Source organism: Charadrius vociferus, unplaced genomic scaffold (assembly GCF_000708025.1).
Source record: "Charadrius vociferus isolate BGI_N301 unplaced genomic scaffold, ASM70802v2 scaffold368, whole genome shotgun sequence".
NCBI classification, from domain to species: Eukaryota; Metazoa; Chordata; class Aves; order Charadriiformes; family Charadriidae; genus Charadrius; species Charadrius vociferus.
In genome coordinates this window covers 1-20087 of record NW_009649714.1, presented here as the reverse complement: position 1 = coordinate 20087, position 20087 = coordinate 1, and the positions used below count along the sequence as shown (strand labels likewise).

The 20087-nt window shown below is 40.8% G+C and overlaps 1 protein-coding gene across 1 annotated transcript in view; it reads left to right on the top strand.

The window, feature by feature from the left end:
• The window catches only part of ABCB7 (ATP-binding cassette, sub-family B (MDR/TAP), member 7), a 33309-nt gene extending 26383 nt beyond the window's left edge, over positions 1-6926 (top strand). Inside the window, exons 13-15 of the mRNA XM_009890712.1 lie at positions 1842-1945; positions 3564-3671; positions 6383-6926. Coding sequence (XP_009889014.1) covers positions 1842-1945; positions 3564-3671; positions 6383-6601 — 431 coding nt within the window. The 3' untranslated portion in view covers positions 6602-6926. The remainder of the gene's footprint in view (positions 1-1841; positions 1946-3563; positions 3672-6382) is intronic.
• Positions 6927-20087: the final 13161 nt, after the last annotated feature.

Here is a 20087-nt window from a genome sequence, read left to right as displayed (position 1 = left end):
AATCCAGGCATTTTATATAGGTGATGGAAAAAAGGAGATTTTTGGGATCACTGACACAGCGGGTGTCTCGGTGAAAGGCACAATGGCAATGAATGTGGGTCCACAGTGTGTGAATGGTGGTAGTGACATGGGGGGCCAGCGAAGGCTGTCATCTTAACTTGGGGCCCTGGTTCTGTGAATAGTTAAATCTGTTGAGAGCAACAAATGATTAGTTTAAAAAAATAATAAGTAAATTGGATTCTCCCTGTATGCAAAAATTTGGTGTACTGTGGATTCCTTCCAGTACGTGAACAGCTCACTTTGAGGACTGACATTGGAAAACTATATGGTGGAAGTGCTGTCTTGATACTTTTAAACTGGTGGATTTTTTTTGTAATTGGCAAGAACCTTAATCCAAAAAAACCCCTCCCTGACGGCAGTACAGTAGCATGGGTAACAAGCCTCAGTGTCTGAGTTTCCCCCAGCGTGGTTTTCCTTGCATGTGTGGTACGAAAATAGGCGTAAGCAAGTCTTAATTGCAATGAGAACTTTATCAATTTAAATGGTGAAGTAAGCATTTAGTGCAGTTCTGACTGGTTTCAATGATTGATTCATGAAGAGTAAATAATGAGAGCCAAGCTGTTTTGGCTTTTTCAAGTAGAATCCATTTCAGTGTTTTCTAATAGATGTGTAATAGACAGAGCTTTCGTGAACGAAATGATTAACATACTGCTGTCCTGAATATGAATGAACATGAAACAAGTCGCTATGTTACAAATGTAAGGAAAGACCTTGGATTTTGTTATTGTAGTGTCTTTCAAACATGGATATTGTGAAGCTGTGAGTTTTGAACATGCTTTAAAGGAGAGAGAGTATATTAAAATAGACTGAGTAAATTGTACAATTCTAATTGCTACCGAGTTCTGCCAAGACAGTTTAAAATTTGAACTGCAGCATTATTATCAGCCTTTTAAATGGTTTATTAAAGCATGTTCTCTCCTGATAGCAATGGAACATTAACAAGAATATAATGGTATTAAATGGAGTGTTTTGAAGTCTTGAATAAAACAAAGGAGGACATGCACAAATGTGAAATGTTTCAATTGCATGCCAAATGTATAGCAGATTTGAAGTTCTTGAATGCACCTGTTTGCCTGTCTGTAAAAGTTGTCCTAAGTTATTCTTGAGTAGATGTTGGCTGTAAGAATTGTGAAGGAAGGAAACTAGCCTGAAACTTGGTTACATCAGAAACCAACAGATTGCATAGTAAGGGTGGTTCTCAGTACCATATTAATTGTGTTCTTTCATGAAATGTGCTGCTTAAAGCTGTTAGGTGTGGACACTAAGCCTGGGCTGTTACGGAGTGCAAAGTTAGCGGAATTTCAAGGAGAGACCTGAAAGAAAAATGTGTGTGCAAGATGCATGAAATCAAATACAGCAGGCATGGACAGAGCGTTGTTTATTTGCGAGAGCAAACAGCATGTATGTATGTGAAGTTGCTGTAGGGGGCACAGCTTAGACCAGATCAACGAGCTCGTATTCCCTGGTGCGTAGGGTGAGGTGCTGCACGTTGTCCTCAGTTACCTGCTCTTGCCTTGTAGCATATACAAAATAGTTCTCTGTCCTTTTCTGAAAGGGTAAGCAATCTTGCATCACTTGGATTCATCAGGGAGCAGGAACTTGTGTGATATCTTATATGACATGTACAGACCTTTATCAGCAGCAACTATGACGTATATTTAAAAAAAGAAGAAAAGAAAAAAAAGAACCAACTCCCAAAACAGTCATGTCTGCTGTTGAATTGAGAATATCACGATTGTAACTTCATCTTTTTCTTTTTTTTTTCTACCCCACCCCTTCAGGAGGAGAAAAGCAAAGAGTTGCAATTGCTAGAGCAATGCTAAAGGAGCCACCTATTTTTCTCTATGATGAAGCCACATCATCTTTAGATTCAATTACGGAAGAGGTAAACTGGGATTAAAAAACATAAAACTTACATAGTGGGATGACGTCTGATTCTGATGCTTTTTCCTTGTTCTTTTCCTCTCAGAAAGAATTCTGTCCTTTTTGCCAGATGGCTGTCATGTGTTTTCCTGGTATTATTATTAAGAGATCCTATGTCTAAGCCCTTTTCCTAAAGACCAGAGCAGAGATACTGAGTCTCTGTCTACCTTGAGACATAGTGAAGAATATCATCTCTATCTCTGCGTATATTTTCTGTTTTACACTCTTGAGGTCCCATTCACCTTTAAACGTTCATCTCTTGAGGCTGTTGCGAATAACTCCTGTGGCCATGAAGTGTGAAGCTTTCCAGTCCGCTTCAAAAGGTGTTTAGCTGCCATCTAGCACTCATTAAAAATGTCTTACAAATAATTGTGATGTAACGCAGAACGGAAAACCTCTTGTTTGTTGTGCAGCATCTTTCTGAGATGCAAATCAAGTAGGTGTAACCTGCAGTGCTGGTATTAATTTGTATTCATTTCACAGGAGGGGCTGTGAAACATTGGAGCGTTGTGACATAGATGTCATGACACTACCAGAGTAGCTGCATCAGCCTTCGTAACTACAGCTTTGCTTAAACAGAAAACTCTCAGCACAAGCAGTAATTTCACAAACTAATGTCATCAAAAGCTAGAGCTAGAGCTATGTTTGTGTTCACTTATGCAGATTATTGAGTGAATTTATTGACCTGTAATCACCAAATTACTTTCACTTCTCAGATACAAAGAAATCCGAGTACAAACTGTACATTTAGATAGTACAGCATTCAAATATAGTTACGGCTTCCTCATCGGACCAGAAATGTTCCTAGCACTCAAGATTCTACTATTTGGATTCTTTCTCTCTTTTGTTTTGCCATATTTATTGCAAGAATCATAGGCAAAGCTGAAAGTTTCACAGCAAAACTGCACTTTAAAGACAGCAAATGAAAATGAGTCCTTTCCACAAAAGTGATCAAAATGGTTTCTGACCAAGGCAAGCGTTTTTCAGGGAAATAAAGTGGACGCTTCACTTACTGTAGTGAGGGCACAAATTCCCAATTAGTGCTGCTTGCATCTGAACGCAGGTTGGGAAAGTGGAAGACTGCTCACAAAGGAAGTGGCAGATAGATAGATAATTCCCAGGGTTGCTTGAACTTTGTTCCACATTGGCATGATACTGAGAGGGATTTTTTTTTTCTTTAACTTTCATTGATTGGAAAGTATTATTATGATTTATTATTTTGACGTGCCTTTACTGCTGTTTATGTTGCTTTTGTAGAGTGGCTGCACAGGGGAGTTCTTCCTGAAATCAAGTTACACTTCTCTTCTTTTGTCCCTTGGGATATCTGCATTATTCTATGAGTGAAGGGGTTTTTGCAGTTTGAGGACTTTGCCAGAGCCACAGATATTTCATGCTTGGGATTCTCCTGTTTCTTCTGTAGCTACTTGTAGCTGTTTCTTATTGTGAAACTATTGCGGTACAGGAGATGTTTTTCAAAACTTATTTACAGTAATTTGCATATTTCTAGGCAGCATTTTATTTCTCTTCGTACCACCTAGGAGTGCGTAAGAGGTTTTTTTGTTTCTATTTTAATCTTGCAGAATATTCTCAATGCCATGAGGGACATGGTGAAACACCGAACGTCGGTTTTCATTGCGCACAGGTTGTCAACAGTAGTTGATGCAGATGAAATCATTGTGCTGGATCAGGTGAGATGATCACCCTGTGATGTGTAATTTTCACATAATGTCAGAGTCTGCGTGTTCATTTTGAAATATTATACTACCACCAAGATACTGAAAGTGCGTTCTTTGGAAATGAACCGTGTTAGAAAATTCTAGCCCAAGCATTGCTTTGTATATATTTCTCTTCTTTGCAACTAACAGTTTATCAGTTGTAGAAACTTGCATGCGTGACTCTTTTATGTTGTATTTTTACTTCATTTGCATAGTTCATTTAATTACATGTTCTTTATATGGATTATGACAAATTTCATTTGATGCTTTGGGACTGGTTTAATGTTGCATGGTTTTAATCTGATTTATTACATGCTTCTGTCAGATTTGGTTTCCTAATGTGTTCCCCCAATTTATGCTTCATTCTCATTACTCAGTGAGTGTCTATTTTTCACATACATACATTGGTCTTTTTTCTTTCAGTGGAAAGAGAGGACAGCATGTTCTGTTTCCATACAGATAAAACTGTTGTAGGATTGTTCAGTCTAATTATGTTATAAATCTGAACACCATTCTGTATTGTACCTGTGGAAAAGTGTGACTATTCCCTTTCTGCATGCTTCTCTTATATGAAAAAAGAAAAAAAAGAAATGAAAAGTTCCAGTGTTTGATTTACTAATATCACTCTTCAGCTGTTATGTCATATTCAGTCTGTCCTAAGTCCATTTTCTTCTCTATTACCCATATGTGGCTATAGATTCAAAATAAACGTCTGTACTATAGCTTTGTAGTACTCTTTTTAACTGATAATACTGAAAATATAGTGCTCTAATCTGCTGATAATAGATGTTAAATTTACCTCTACATTCGTTTTTTTCGGGTGCTGTTTATAGGCATGTGATTATAGGTGTATTTAGTGACTAAATATGCATATCTAAAAGAAAATAAATTATTCCTACAGTACGTTAAATAATTTCATGGGGACTTAGAACACAATCTTATGAAATGGTGACATTTGTGACTCTTTGGTACACAAATCTCAGCTTCGTATAAATCTCAAGAATGAAGTAGTGGAGTAAATCACTCCTACTGCTCTGTGGAGTTTTTATTTGGTTTTGATCTGCTTGTTTTTTGAGCTTTTGCTGAAAAATCACTTCCTAAGGTGTATCCTTTATGTAACTGCATGTTAAAACATCTTGCAAATGTTTTTTGACATGTTATAAGGCAATCTGCGACTTTTTGTTTTCGATGCAAGTTTTCACAGCTTACTAAGAGTGTGTTTTGTGTTACAGTGTAACTGTTAAATTAAAAATAAAAGCACAACCTAAAACTGTAAAACAGCTAGGGAGCTCACTTTCATGAATGATGTTAGCGTAACAAAGATTGTGAATGAGTAAGGCAGCGCGGTGCATCACTTCGGTGCCTGACTGCTTCATGAGGCGTCATTGACGTTTGCTCAGCAGAAAGTTGCCTCTCGTCATCCCAGCTTGATTGATGAGCGGAGTGTTAGCAAGCAGGTGAACAAGGCTCAGCAGCGGAGATGAAACAAGGTGATTGTGGCTGGTTTTGCTTAGCAATGGAAATATGGCATCGCGGTTTCAGCACTTTTGCCTAGGTGAAGTCAGAATAATTCTTGAGTGAGTAAACAAACACTGTATTAACGATACTGATCTTAATGCTGTGAAGCTGAACAGAGAAGTTATATTTTTGATGATTGTTCAAGAGTTATTAAAAAAAAAAAGGCCATAATTCAAAAGCCTACTCTCTACTACAACAAACTCTCTAAATTAACCACTTAAAGTTTTTAAATAAATTCTGCAGTTATGTTGGTCAAGTGTATATTTGTTCAGATTCCACCAGCACGAGTAGTAATAGAAGTGACAAGACCTAATTTTTTTCCCAGCATGTTCATCAGCAGCTGTCACAAGGAGGTAGATTTAATTGTAGATCAGAATTTGGAACTAATATAAAATCCATGTAGTTGTCCGTTTAATGCTGTCTTTTCCCAAAAGAAAGAATAGCTGGAGAACGAATACATTATTTTAATTTGAAGTCGGGGCATGTAAATGTGTATCTCAAAAAGATGAGTCTGTTCTTTGAAGAGTAGTAGTGTTCCGCTGTCTGTAGGATTTGAGTTCTCCTCTCCAACTCTTCCTTCCCGTTTCCACAATGATAGTCGATAAATCATCTTTGCTCTTGAGAATAGCACAGATGAACTGAACTGCTCACTCGATTTTCATGATGGCAATTGCAAAGACAGAAGTTACTGAGCACCCATCTAAAAGCACAATTTGCACTAATTGTTTTTAGGATTTGATTTTAAATGTTTTGCTTACTAGTACAAATCCCTCTCTGTATGCTCTTTTCTTTAGCTTCTTAGTGTAAGTGTGTTTGTTATCACGTAAAGACAAATACGTTTGTTTCATGTGACTCTTGCACTAGTAGTTTAACACCATGCTCCTCACGTAGAAGTCTACGTTTACTTTAAATAGCTCTTCCAGTTAAGATAGTAAAATTTTCCATGTTGGTGGGTTTTAAATTTTGTGCACATGGACAAAAGACACCTACGTTTCCATTTACGTAAGTTTGAGAAGAACACAGCTCCTTGTTTTCAGCTTGTGGCGTCCTTCTCATTAATAATTGCTGTAATCTATACTCTAAAACTGTGGTCCATGTGTTGGCAGCATTTATATTCCTAAAGATCTGGTAATATTGATTACTGACTTACTCCCCTTCTTTTACAGGGTAAAGTTGCGGAACGTGGTAGACATGCAGACCTCCTTGCAAGTCCTAACAATCTCTATTATGAAATGTGGCATACGCAGAGCAGCAAAGTACTGAATAGTCATAACAATCCAAATTGGGAAGAGAGAAATAATCGGATGTCCAAAGAGGAGGAAAGGAAGAAACTGGAAGAAGAAGTTATGAATAGCGTGAAAGGCTGTGGAAACTGTTCATGCTAAGTATGATCCTGGATTAATCTTCTATAACAGGTTAAAAATGCACAAGATCACAATGAAGTGCAGCTCTTGTTTCTAAGTTCAAAAACTTCCTGGGTTTTGCAGTTTTGGGGTTTTACAGTTTCTCAGAGGGACATAATTTCAACCAAAGGAGTTCTATTTTTACATCTTTAGAAATCTCTAATATTCAATGGCATCTGCAAGAGCTGAGCTTTTTCAAAAACTTTAAACTTCTCAACTAAGAGTGTAATTTATGGCAATTTTTAGGCATTGGTAAGTTCTCCTGGTAGTCGCTTGAGGTGGATTATTAAATTGTAAACAGATTTGTCCTTGATTTACATTATTTCTCATCATTAATGATTGATAAATACGTCATGTTTTAATTGTAATTGGGCTCATTTGAACTCATTTGCTAGTGAGGAAGATGCAATTTAAATTCTTCAGTGCTGTTCTGGTTTAAAATGTTCTTCCTTGTAAAGAATGAGAAAAGCCTCAACAAAATATCGGAGGCTTCTAGTAGCTAACCAAATATCGGAATTATCCATCTCACCCTTCAAAAACACCTTTCATACTGGACTATCAGGAAATGTATTGATATTATTCTAAAAGAAAACTAACAGTATTTTTAAGAGCTTGCAAAAATCTGGAATTGACGAAATATTGTGTGACTTCACAGAAAAAATACAAAATGTTGTATGCAAATATGAAGAATTGGAAGTTACCCTGAAATGAAAAAATCCAAGTTCAGGATTCTGTATCCTCAACATCTGCTGTAGTAGTCAAAGCAGAATCCAGTCACTTTTTCTATTTCGGTCATGGTCTTAGGGAGCAATTAAGATTCAATAAAGACTTCCATAAATTTCTATTATGTCATTAATGTATGAGAAAATGACCCTGGATAATGTTGAGAGTGTTGCTATAATAATCTCCTCATTTCAATAGTCAAAACTTCTTCAGTGTCAAGAAACCGCAGTCTTTGTGATTTGCGGGACATTACAGGTATATTGGGTTTGCACGGCAAGGTTTCGGTAGCCGGGCGTCTACAGGAGTGGCTTCTGTGAGAAGATGCCAGAAGCATCCCCCATGTCTGATAGAGCCAGTGCCAGCCGGCTCCAAGAGGGACCCACCGCTGGCCAAGGCTGAGCCCATCAGCGATGGTGGTAGTGCCTCTGGGATAACATAGTTCAGAAGGGGGGAAAAAATGGCCGGGCCACTGAGGAGTGAGAGTATGTGAGAGGAACAGCTCTGCAGACCCCAAGGGCAGTGGAGAAGGAGGGGGAGGAGGTGCTCCAGACACCAGAGCAGAGATTCCCTTGCAGCCCATGGAGGTCCACGGTGGAGCAGATCCCCCCCTGCAGCCCCTGGAGGACCCCACGCTGGAGCGGGTGGGTGTACCTGAAGGAGGCTGTGACTCCGTGGAGAACCTGTGCTGGCGCAGCCCATGGAGGTCCACGGTGGAGCAGATCCCCCCCTGCAGCCCCTGGAGGACCCCACGCTGGAGCGGGTGGGTGCACCTGAAGGAGGCTGTGACTCCGTGGAGAACCTGTGCTGGAGCAGGGTCCTGGCAGGACCTGTGAACCTGTGGAGAGAGGAGCTCACGCTGGAGCAGGTTTTCCGGCCGGACTTGTGACCCCGCTGCACCCCGTGGAAAGGACCCATGCTGGAGCAGTTCATGAAGAGCTGCACCCCATGGAAAGGACCCATGCTGGAGCAGGGGAAGAGTATGAGGAGTCCTCCCCGTGAGGAGGAAGGAGCAGCAGAGGCAATGTGTGATGGACTGACCACAACCCCCATTCCCCGTCCCCCCGCACCGCTCGGCAGGAGGAGGTGGAGAAATTGGGAGTGAAGTTGAGCCCGGAAAGAAGGGAGGGGCAGGGGGAAGGTGGTTTAAGGTTTAGGTTTTAATTTCTTATTACCCTGCTGTAACTTTTGATTGGCAATAAATTAAATTAATGTCCCCAAGTCAAGTCTGTTTTGCCCATGAGGGTAATTGCCGAGTGGTCCCCCTGTCCTTATCTGGACGCAGGAGCCTTTCGTTGTGTTTTCTCTGCCCTGTCCAGCTGAGGAGGGGAGCGATGGAGCGGCTCGGTGGGTACCTGCTGTCCAGCCAGGGTCATCCCACCACAACAATAATTGTATTTTTAGCCCTTCTCTCTACAGGGGAGATTTCCTATGTCTATTTATCGCTTGTTATTCTGGCATAATTCTTCCTGTTGAACTTAAAAATAAAAATCTTTCTCTTGGATGTTGAAAAACAACTTCTTTTTTTTTTTTCTGGGGAATTATACCAGTATAATTACACTGATATAATTATGTTTGTAAATTAGATGCAAGATTTCTCAGTGTGGGCACTAGCAAAGCACTGGATTTGGTGCTTCTGGAAATTTAGTTGCAAATAGTGTTTATTTTTTGATGTTATACCCTGCCCTGCAACTAAATATAGGAACAGTTACTTAAGGGGAGTGTGAAACCTTTGCTGTCTTTTCTGCTAGTCACTCATTTTCTCTCTATTAAAATGATGGGTGAAAAAAAACCAGCTTGGCATCAATCTCCAGTTAAAAACGATTTTAAAAGTATATGGAATGCGAGGACTTTTATTTTCATCCTTGGAGTGCAGAAGCAAAGTGAAGCCTTGTTAATGTAGTGGCAGTTCAGAATTCTTCTAGCTTACAATCTTCCTTTTATTTTCGCTAATTGTCTCCTTTTTTAGTTTCTGACAGCAGTGAGGTTGACTAGAAAGGTGCAGTTATCGCTGAACTGCCAGAAACAGTTAGCAAAGGTTTATTAGGAAGTCTTTTTATGAGGTATCTCCCTTTCCTGTATCGTGGCTAATGAAAAACCCAAACAATGTGTTGGTCCTCCCCAGTCCCTCCCCACCCCGCAAGAGGTAGTTTTTGGAATGAAATAATTTGTCTGCTGTTGCATGCAGCAGATAATGTGCAAAGGCTGTAAATAGTAATGTTTCAATCCTGAAGATTTTTTTTCCCTTTGGCATGTGTATTAGAAGTGTCACTGGTCTGAAAGATGGAGGAAAAATGGTTTTCTCGATCAACAGTTTTTGGTATTGCAGGGCTTAGACACCCTCGTAGTTGTCTGCAGAGAGCTCAGGGGCTAGCGTTATCTTCCAGATAGCCTGAAACCAAACGCCGTTTTAATGCCAGATTTGATTGTGTTGGTGAAAGGAAGTTTTCAGGGGAAGAAGTGACTGTGGGAAGCTGACGCCTGTACCCCTGGGGCTGGACTCGGCAAGTGCTGAGAGCCTGGGGCATTGCAGGTTTGGAACCAGCACTGTTTTCACATGGTAGATACCAGATATGATCAACATTTGTTTAAATCTGTATTGCCTGTCTCTGCCGTCGTTTTCATGCCCAGCACAGTGCTGCAGCTTCGTCCAACTTTAAGCAAACTGAATTGATGGGAGGGAACTCTTAACAAAGGTAGTTCCTAACAAAGGAGGCGAGTCCTACAGTAGAATATTTGTTTTAAAGAATTGGGGTGAGTTTCTGGAGGTGACTGAAAACTTCCTGTGTCATGGAGTTGCTAGATAAACATTCCTGGCTTGACTGGGGCTTTATTTGGGTGAATGCTCTCTACGCTTGCCTCTCTGCTCCTTAGACACAGCTTACAAAAATATACTATACCACTGTAAATTTAGCAGCTACACACAAGAAATGGAGGAAAGGGGGGGGGGGGGGGGGGGGGGGGGGGAGGGGGGAAGAGGCGTCTGTACCAATGAGAACAAAGAGGTTTTTCTCCCCACACTGCTTTCCCAAGTTCAATGGGAAAAACTTCTGATAAAAGCAGAAAAAGCCTTGCGGAGGCAAAGAGGTGTAAATGAGGAGGATCCCCTCGCGCCATTCTGTCAAACAGACGCAAGAACAAAATGTTGAGTGTTGGGATGTGCTCGTGAGCAGGAGCCTCGGGGCAGCAGTCGCAGTACTTGGTGATGCTCTTGTCTGCTAGAAGGTAAAACTTGTGGTCTCTCCTTTTTTTTATTTTTATTGTTTTAATTTTTAGTCCTATACTATGACTCCAAAGTGTCACCATTTGAAGCAGATGTTTAAAGCACTGAATGGGAGAGTCACAGCTTTGGTGAGACTCTCACTGTAGTGCGCTGACTCTTAAGACAGTGTAGATGGCATCTCTTTAAAAAGCCTTACCATTTCTTACATACAGAAAATGGATTTGTTTTGGAGCTCTTTCACAGCCTCTGTGGATCTCTGCGGCAATTCTGCTCTTCAGTAATCTGGAACATCGCTTTTCTAAACAGCAGCTTTTCATATTCTGGACTTTTAGCTGGTTGTTTTTCAAAATTCAAGTCATCTACTACCATTATAAAATCTTTGTCTGCAATTTCAGAGTGGAAAATGCTACTTAATCCCCCTCCTCCCTTCATTCTCTGTTTTTAAAGGAAAAGTGTTTGTGAAAAATGGACGTTAAAAAGGGGCCGCTTCTTGCAGCGTATAGTCATCTATTAACTGTGAACTTACAGAATTTGAATTCCCATGTAAAAGCTTATTAGGCACAAGATAGGAAGACACGACACAAAATTTTGGTAATTCCAACCCTGGAGTGAGAAAACGTAGTGGTTGGTGGGGAGGTTGTGTTGCTTTTTACAAATGGAAATTCATAATTTGTTCCTTGCAGATGATCCCTGGGTTTGCTCTCAGCAGTTCTGGAATATGGATTAGTAGTTACCTACATCTCTCAATGCTGAGATTTTAAATTGTGTTCAAGTTTCTTTTCAGAATGGAAATGTAAAATTTACATTGTACAGTAAGATGATAGATGCTGAAGAACAACAAAAAAAGCTAGTTTCAGATCATATTGTGTAAACGCTCTGCTGAAGACTTCTTTCCCTGGCTCCTGTTGTTCATCTGTGTATAGAAAATTATTACTAAATAAAGGATTTATCTTTGCGAATAGAAATGGGTGTCCTGTCAAAATGGCTCTTCCAGCTTTTCCCAGCAATTCCCAGAGGAAACGGCAGTGATTTTAATAACAGCAATGGGAGTGTGGCTCTTCCACTCAGAAAGGGAAGCTTAGAATTGGTCTTTTTGGTAAAGGCAGTTGTTTGCAGGGCCTGGTAACGACAGTGAAGGTGGGAACAAATTACGGGGGTGTGGGTTAGCATACGGCAGCCAAATTCCCGATGATCGACCGGAAAGGTAAGTTCATATGGTGCACCCTAATTCTGTTCCCACTCGGCTTTTATATCTCCTTAACTTGCGGTGTATGGAGCTGGAAAACCGGGTGAAGAGCACTTGGGTTGATGAGAGTGAAAATTCTTGTTGAAAGCTGGACTGCTTCTTACTTTAAAATACTGTGTTTTTATAAATGTGAACTCTTAATGTGTGAAGCACAGAAGTAGATCTGTTTAAAGAATTTGCCTGAGCCCTTGAGATGACATTGTCTGTAATTACTGACTGGATTTCCTTTGCTGCAGCTGTAACTTAGTTTCTCATTATCAAACGAGAAAGCAGGAAATGTGTTGGGGTTTTGGTTTATTTACATGTAATTTTGATAGTTCTTCTAATGCACTTGCGCCACGTTGATCTGAGCTGCGGCAGCCACTGGTCCGGCTCCTGTCCAGAGCAATGGTCACCGCTCTGTGCGTGGTCTCCCACGCTGCGTGGCGAGTGGGAGTGTGGGAGCCTGGAGCAGACTGGGTGTCTCCAGGCTGAACTTCCACCTGTTCTTTCGAAAGGTTTGTTTGCTATATCTTTAAATCTTGTAATGATACCGTGCAGGAGTACTCCATAACTGTTTACTGACAAAAAAGTCATTAATTTTTGAGGGGAAAGAGCTATAATGGGAGTATGTTTGTTTGGGGTTTTTTTTCATGTATACATATAACTTCTATTAGTGCTAATTTGAGTTGCATGTGTGCATCAAGGAAAACAGTAATTACAAATCCAGCATTTTATAATCTTCACATAAATTAGGAATCATTTTGAGGTTACCGTGCTCATTTAACATCCCATCTGTGTTCAAACAATGGTTGCAGAAGTGATCATTTAGTATTCTATCGATTATCTGCTGCTTCCCAGGGAAATACTGCCAATTATGTTTATTTTGGTTAGTTGAGCATCTAAACACTTCCCTACCTTTAGTCCTGGTGCCTGCTGGAAATTTACGGTCTCAGCCTGGGCACAGGAGAGGAGATGTGATGGCAGCTGGATGCTTTAACTGCTTGCTGAAGAGTTTGTCTTCTTTCTTGGAAGGAGCCAAGGTATTTTTTCAAAAATAACAATTATATTTTTAAAAATAAGGGTTGTGAAGTGATGTGGCAGCAGTGTGGTGTATAATTACCTTATTAATGAAATTGTGATGTCATTGAAATGGTGAGGGAGGTAAATTGTAGATACCTGAGCATCCTGTAACACAGATGTTCTAGAACTCAGCTACTCCTTGACTTTATAAATCTGATATCTTTTGACGAAAATCCTTAAATGGTTAGTCTCTGAAAAATATCTTTTTAAACTCTTGGTGTGTGACTTCTGATCGGTTTCTGCAGATGTTGTGACTAAACTCAGGGAAAAGATACCAGCTTTATGCAGCCTGGAAAAACAACAGAAACCTTGCGAGATCAATCCTACAGAGGCAGAGGTTGCGCCAGTCCACAGCTCCCTCCTGTCTCCCACCAGGACGCTGCCGGAGCCTCTCAGTGGCACCTGAAGTAAGAAATATTCTTCTAGAAACGCTCTTGTATGGCCAGGCTTCGGCGGGCTCTGTAAAGCACTGGCCCGAGGCCCAGAAGTATTGCTGTGTGTTGCTGTATGTACGAGGGAAAATATTGCTGTGTATTGGCCTGTGGATGCTTAAGAAAGAGCCTAAAAATGGTATCCACCACAAAGCGCTCGTCTGGATGGACGCTTGGTCAGCCCCGTTATGATCCTCTCTAGAATCACAGAATGGTTTGGGTTGGAAAGGACCTTGAAGATCATCTCGTTCCAACCCCCCTGCCCTGGGCAGGGACACCTCCCCCCAGCCCAGGTTGCTCCAAGCCCCGTCCAACCTGGCCTTGAACACCTCCAGGGATGGGGCGTCCGCATGAAGGGGCATTTACATGCAGTGTGGGCAGTTACACTGGCAAGCTGCACACAAGGCTAAAGGTAGCTGCCTAAATCAACTTTCAGGCATGGCCCGTGAGAGTAAGTTATGATTAACTTTCTTTTGAGTCACTGGGCACTTGTGAAAGCAGGGCTGATGGAATGGGGGATGTGTGTGATGTAATTAAATCTATGAATTCACAGAGCTGCTGTGAAGTTTCCTACCGCTGCGGTGTAGTCGTGAGCGTAGTTGCCGTGGTGTCTCAGTGCAGCATCTCTCTCAGGTGAGGAGTGTCAGTTGTACTAAGTTGCATAGTGGATGTATTAATTTGAAAAAAAAAAAGAGGAAAAATGCATTTTTACTAGTGTCTTAGGGCAGAATTTAAAATAGCATCGCCAAAGTTGAAAGACTAATGTGACATCTCAGCTCCCCCACATTTCATTTCCAGTTTTCAGTGCTTTGTAGCCCTTTATAAAATTCTCAAGTAAAGCACTTATGTCACACCAACTTAAAATGTGTCTCATAAAGCTATCGACCTTATCCTGGAGAGGAGAGAGGGAAAAGGAGAGAAGTTTTTCCCTCCATTATGGAGAGGAAGGAAACGAGCTGAAACACAGTGGATCAGCTTGTGCTGTGTCCTTTGAAGGCATTGTAAAGTGCTCTGCAAGCGTCCTCTGAAGATTTTACTGGCCTTGTGCATACACTAACAAATATTTAGAAAAGTGAAGGTTGGAAAGATGAAACGTTTCAGTCTTATGCTGGTTAGAGAAAATGGAATGTGAAGGCCAGTCTGTAATTGGGAGTGAACATGTCGAGTATAGCTGATGTTTGACTCACGAAATGAGCTGCGCAGCTTTTCAAAATGGAAATGTGTGTTCATGTATTTTCACACAGGGGTGTAAAAATCTTTGTTTCTTCGGTGATTTGAAAGCCTTCCTGGCTTTTGAAGAACATAGATAAAAGATTGAGCTTATTTTATGTCTAAAACCAGGGACTGTTTGGTTTGCTGGGAAAAGCAGTGTTTGCAGTATTTGCAAAAGGTAATGAGTGACATGGCTTGGTGATACTGTTGCTTGTGATGTGATTCAGGTAATCTGGGATATTCGGCAGGAATCAAGGGAGGGGGAAGAGCAAATGGCAAAAGTATTTTGGGCTGGAGTTGTTACATCTGCAAGTAGTAATATACTGCCACTGACATGGGGATGCTGGGGTCTGAAGTAGATGAACATCCAGTGCATTTGACCAGGTCTCCCAGGGGCTCTGTAGCCGGCATCGCAAACACCTGTAGCATTAACGAGAGAGATTTTTGGCAGACTTTGGGCTTTTTAATGATTGAGTCCAGACCTCTATGCATGTATAAAGTGCATGCAAATATCTGAGAATTGTTTAAAGTGGAGACCGGGAGGAATTTGAGAAGATTAGTAACCTGAAAAATTGTATCGTGGAACACCTGCAGTTTATCTTTGAGGGTGTGGAGGGAATCGGTTACTGTTTAGTGGTGTGTGATGTGTGTAGACCATAGAGTGACTTTAATGGATGCTACCGAAAATGTCATTTGCCTGAGCAAACAGTGTTTCCTAAGTTTCTAGGGTAAAAATAAATTAATGACCTTAAGCTGTACAATGCAGTGACTTTTTTTTTTTTTACAATTATTTTACAGTATTTGAATATAAATGTCAGAGGAAGAGAAATTCAGAGTGGTGAACTTAGTGGGGGAAGGAAGATTTTCTAAATTCAATCCCTTGACTGCAAACTTTGCATGCTAATCTTGGCCTCGCGTAACAGCGCGGTTTTCCTTGCAGCTTTGCATGAGAGTTGATCACTTTGCCTTAAACATTGCTTTACTTTGTTGCCTCTTCTCCCTCCCCTCTCCCCTGTAATTCTCCCTAAAATATTTCCTGTCTGTAAACGCGAGGAAACATTAGCAGCCTCTGTCTTAGGGCTGGGCTTTTTTCCCTTGCATGCTGTGGATGGTTGCTGCCTCTCAAAGGCCCTTAGCGGGTGGCTTGGGTGGGGTGGGATGCCGCACAGCGAAGGCCCTTGTGCCACCTCTGGACCTCTCGGGTAGCAAGCAGCATGGGGAGCTCTGCCACAGCATCTGCTTTTTCCAGTTTGGGCAGGCAAGTAGCCTGAAATATGAGGAAGCCGCTAACAACAGCCTGCTCAGTGTTGTCTTTCGTCCGCGGTGGCGTAGGTATTCTTCAGGTTGTACAGGCATCTAATTTTCAGTAGCGTCTCCATGTGTCTTCATGTTACATAGCAGGGCAAACGGCCAGAGATGGCTTTGCAGAGAGTGGTAGGTGCACACAATTCTCGCAGTGTGGAAAGAATGATTTTGAATGTCACATCCCCCTAACAGTAGTGTTTATGAGAACCCTGTATTTCTGCTTAGTGCTGCTGCAAAGAGCACAGCTCTCTGTTGAAATGTCTGTTTGGGTGCTGTGTCAATGTAATATGTGGAGGCAATTGAATTCAGTCCCCATTAGTCTGATGCTTTCTTATCAGTCCTCTGCAATTTTTGATGTTAGAAACCTCCAGCTGACCACAGAAAACTTCCTTCACCAAACGTGGGACTCTCCTTCACCAAACGTGGGACTCTCCTTCACCAAACGTGGGACTCTCCTTCACCAAACGTGGGACTCTCCTTCACCAAACGTGGGACTCCACGGCTAAAATTTTACCTCCTGAATCTCGCCGTGGGCAAGATTTAGCTGTCTGTAAACGAGGTTTCCTGTATGCGCTAGCAGCACGCAGGACATTAGGATGAGTTTTTTTTTAAAAGCGGTTGCTGTTGCCTGAGCCATGCTCCCAGCAAAACTGGTGGCTGGAATTTCTGTCAGGTATTACATTCTCATGTCACAAAATATTTTGTACCAAAAAGTGGCTGTAAGTTGCTTAAAGATGTCTAAGACCTCCTCTGTGTGTTTTGTGTCATAGTTTTATACGTTAGTTACCATTATTCTGCCAGGCTTAGCTGGATATTTCCATGATGCAATGGCTCTCAGCCATGTTCTGGGAAGTATTTGTCCACGCAACAGCCTGTAATGCATGCCCTGTGGCCAATACACACCCGAGCGGCACGTTTAAAACACTTCGTATCTTGTAGGGGATGTGTATGCGATTCACAAGTGAGTAGCGCTCTCAACTCCTAATTCATACAGATAAAGCCATCATGCCACACCATCAAGCCCTGAGTGCATATATATGTACTAAATCTAAACACAGAGACCACAGTTAACAAAAGGAGGAACAGGAAACCACTGAAGGTGGACTGCAATATGGAAAAGATTACTTAATATAAACAGCATGGGAGTAATTGACAGCAACTGAAATGCAAATCACACTTGTGAAAACAAAAGGGAAATACAGAGAACTACTTTTCAATGTATGACCAACTTCAGAAGCTGACAAAAAGTGTTTTCTGTTCATTATTTTGTGGGGTTTGCTTTATTTTAATTTGAGGCCCAAAACTTTCTAGCTGTTATTTAGTCTACTGGAAAGCAGTCAAGTTCTAGCAAATAAATGCCCAAGTGATTCTGGTAGGTGTCTAGAAAAGTAGACCCTACAAATGACTGGTTTTAGACTCAGATATTAAAGTCTCTGTGGAAATTCACTCAGTGGGAATATAAGCTCATGTCTAATGGCAGTCTCTGATTTAGACCAAAGCTGCTTTACTGACATTTGAGCTCTGCTGTGGAGATCCTGTTCTAACAGAAAACTGTACAGACTTTCACAGCCCGTAAATTCCACTGAATACATCTCTTAAAGACTTTGCTCAAAGGAATGTTAAGCTCTTTTACTAAATCTGCAAATGATAGCTATTTGACAACTTTGAGTTTACAGTCTGACAGCTCACGTCATCAGTCGGAACGTGAAGAGCAGCGGAAGAGGCTGCGTTGCTTGCTGGTGGCTTACAGGAATCTTGTAATAACAATCAACTAGAAAACGTTGGAAAGCTGTGACAATCTGGAAACTGTGACATCTGTTAAACACACTTGGTTTTATTCCTATTGACTGTAGTGAAATGCAAGTGGTATTTCATGGAAAAGGAGTGGTGGTGTTGCAAAGTGGAAACCAAAAGTCTTCCTCAAGCACCCATGTTGTCATTCAGGTGAATTTCTGTATAAATGACCATGACACGTTCTTAATGCTTGAGCCAGATTAAAAAGAAGTTACTCAACAGATTATTTGTCTCTGCAGGAGATAATGAAGTGAAAATAGTGAGCCTGTGAACTTTGTGGGGAACAGAAGAGTAGGTGAGAGGAACCTCATGACGCCCTTGCTGTTGAGTGCTTTGGCGTGACCAGTGCTGTCTACATGGGAAGTGAACACAGACTAATGGCTTTATGGTTCAAGGCGACTCCGTGACAATTTAAAATGAAACAGGCAGTGTTAGAAGATCACTCGACTGGGAATATATATCTGTCCTATAAGGAAGATCTCTAAAACCTTCCGAATGTCTAGGCTTCAGTCTAGATTAATGTCTCTGGATCTCAAAATCTTGGGACTGTCATCACAAAAGGCACTATAAAAAGGTTGGAAATTGAGACCTTGCTGTAAGTCCCATAAATAATTGCCTGGCTCCCTTGTGCCATATGAGGTAAGGTTACTTCAGCCAGGCAGTGCAATTACCTACTATACAAATGGAAAATGAAATTGCAACTTTATGTGCGATTGTCAAGAAGACACCCAAACTACAGGCTATCTAGCAGAACTGCTGGCCTCTTCTCTGGAAGAAAAGCTTGCGTTATTCTCCCTGGAAACAATAGATTTGAAGACGATAATCTTTTTAAATGTGGCCTTTCAAGGTGTCCTGTGAAAGATGATGATCTACGAAGTGTTTACACTGGTTTCTGCAGCTTTCAGTGTAACAGAGAGAGGAAAGACAGCGTGACCTCGCCAGGCTGGAGAGTTGGGCAGAAAGAAACCTTATGAAGTTCAATAAGGGTAAGTGTAGGGTACTGCACCTGGGGAGGAATAACCCCATGCACCAGTACAGGTTGGGGGCTGACCTCCTGGAGAGCAGCTCTGTGGGAAATCTCATCACCTGAGACCTCCTCGGCTTCAGCATGAAGCTGAAATTCAAACTGAGTTTCAACAGAAGCCGAGCTGACAGCAGACACAGGGCTTGAATACAGGTTGGAGAGTGAATTGAGTGGTCCTATGCTGTTAGGATGGACTAATAACTGAATAAGTGTTTTTCCCCTTTTTGACTATTCATATTCAAATTAAGGGCAAGAAGGAAAAAAAGTAAGCGTACCAGCGCTATGTTCCCTGGAGGCGGAGTGTATAGGAGTCAGTGGAGACAGAGGAGGACATCCTTTCCTGTGGCAGTCTGAGGCAGACTAACAGCGCATCTCTTAGTATGTCTTCTGGAAGGTAAAAAAATAAATAAAATTCACTGAGAGATTATGAATTACAAACGTAAAACAACAACAAAAAAAAACGCTTTGGTTGTAGTCACTCATGATAAAAATGTCCTCTAATTTTAACTTTAGTCTTAATTTTAGGGAAGATGATGAGGGATGCAGGAAATCCATTTAGTCTGTACTTACTGTCGTGTTTCTTTGTGGTTTTGAAAGTAAGCATTTTGCCTTAAGAAAGAAGCTAAATTGGTTTGCACAGGTGTAAAGCTTTCTTTTTATTAATATTTAAATAAATGGGGGACTGTCACTGAACTGCAATTTAGTATTCTTTTAATCAGTCTTTGTTGGATTGGAAAACATTTATTCTGTGAGGAGGCTCTAAAAAAAAAGGTTTATCCTTAAAATAAATTAATAAAAATCTCTTGTGAAAATGCTGAAACTAAGTGGAATGTTTCCAGAGAAATCAAGCATTATTATGTTTTTTTTAAAGTGTGTGTAAAATAATCCTGTCTTCCAAAAAGATGCTTGAAGTTGTTTGGATAGAGTTGGCATCTGCCAGAGTAGAGTCACACATAAGATAACATGATTGACCATTTTTGGCATAGGATGGTCTAAATTGGCTCATCTGTTGGCTGTCAGTCTCTTCTGAATTAGATCCAACTCTTTGTAGGCACGTTTCCATCTGGTTAAGTTTAGGACTCAAGCTGTTTATATATTAAAAAAAAAAAAAAAGTATTTTGTACCAATAACAATTTCTGAAAAAAGGATTTTGCTTGTGTTCCCATGCATTTCAAAACTATTCGGTTTTCTCTACTGGTCAAAATAACCTTCTAAAGAGTGAAAGATGATGTGCCCATGTATTACGTTAAGACCCTAGAAACTTGCAATTCGAATGGAAAGAATTTAAATTTTTTATACATACATATTTAAATAAATGTATATATGCATACATATAATTCTATAATGTGCTATTCTTGTAAATTGGAAAACCAGATTTTAAGTCTGCTAATATTTTAACTGTGTGCATTAGGAAAGTGGGATGGATACATGCTGTTACATTCGCGTTGAGT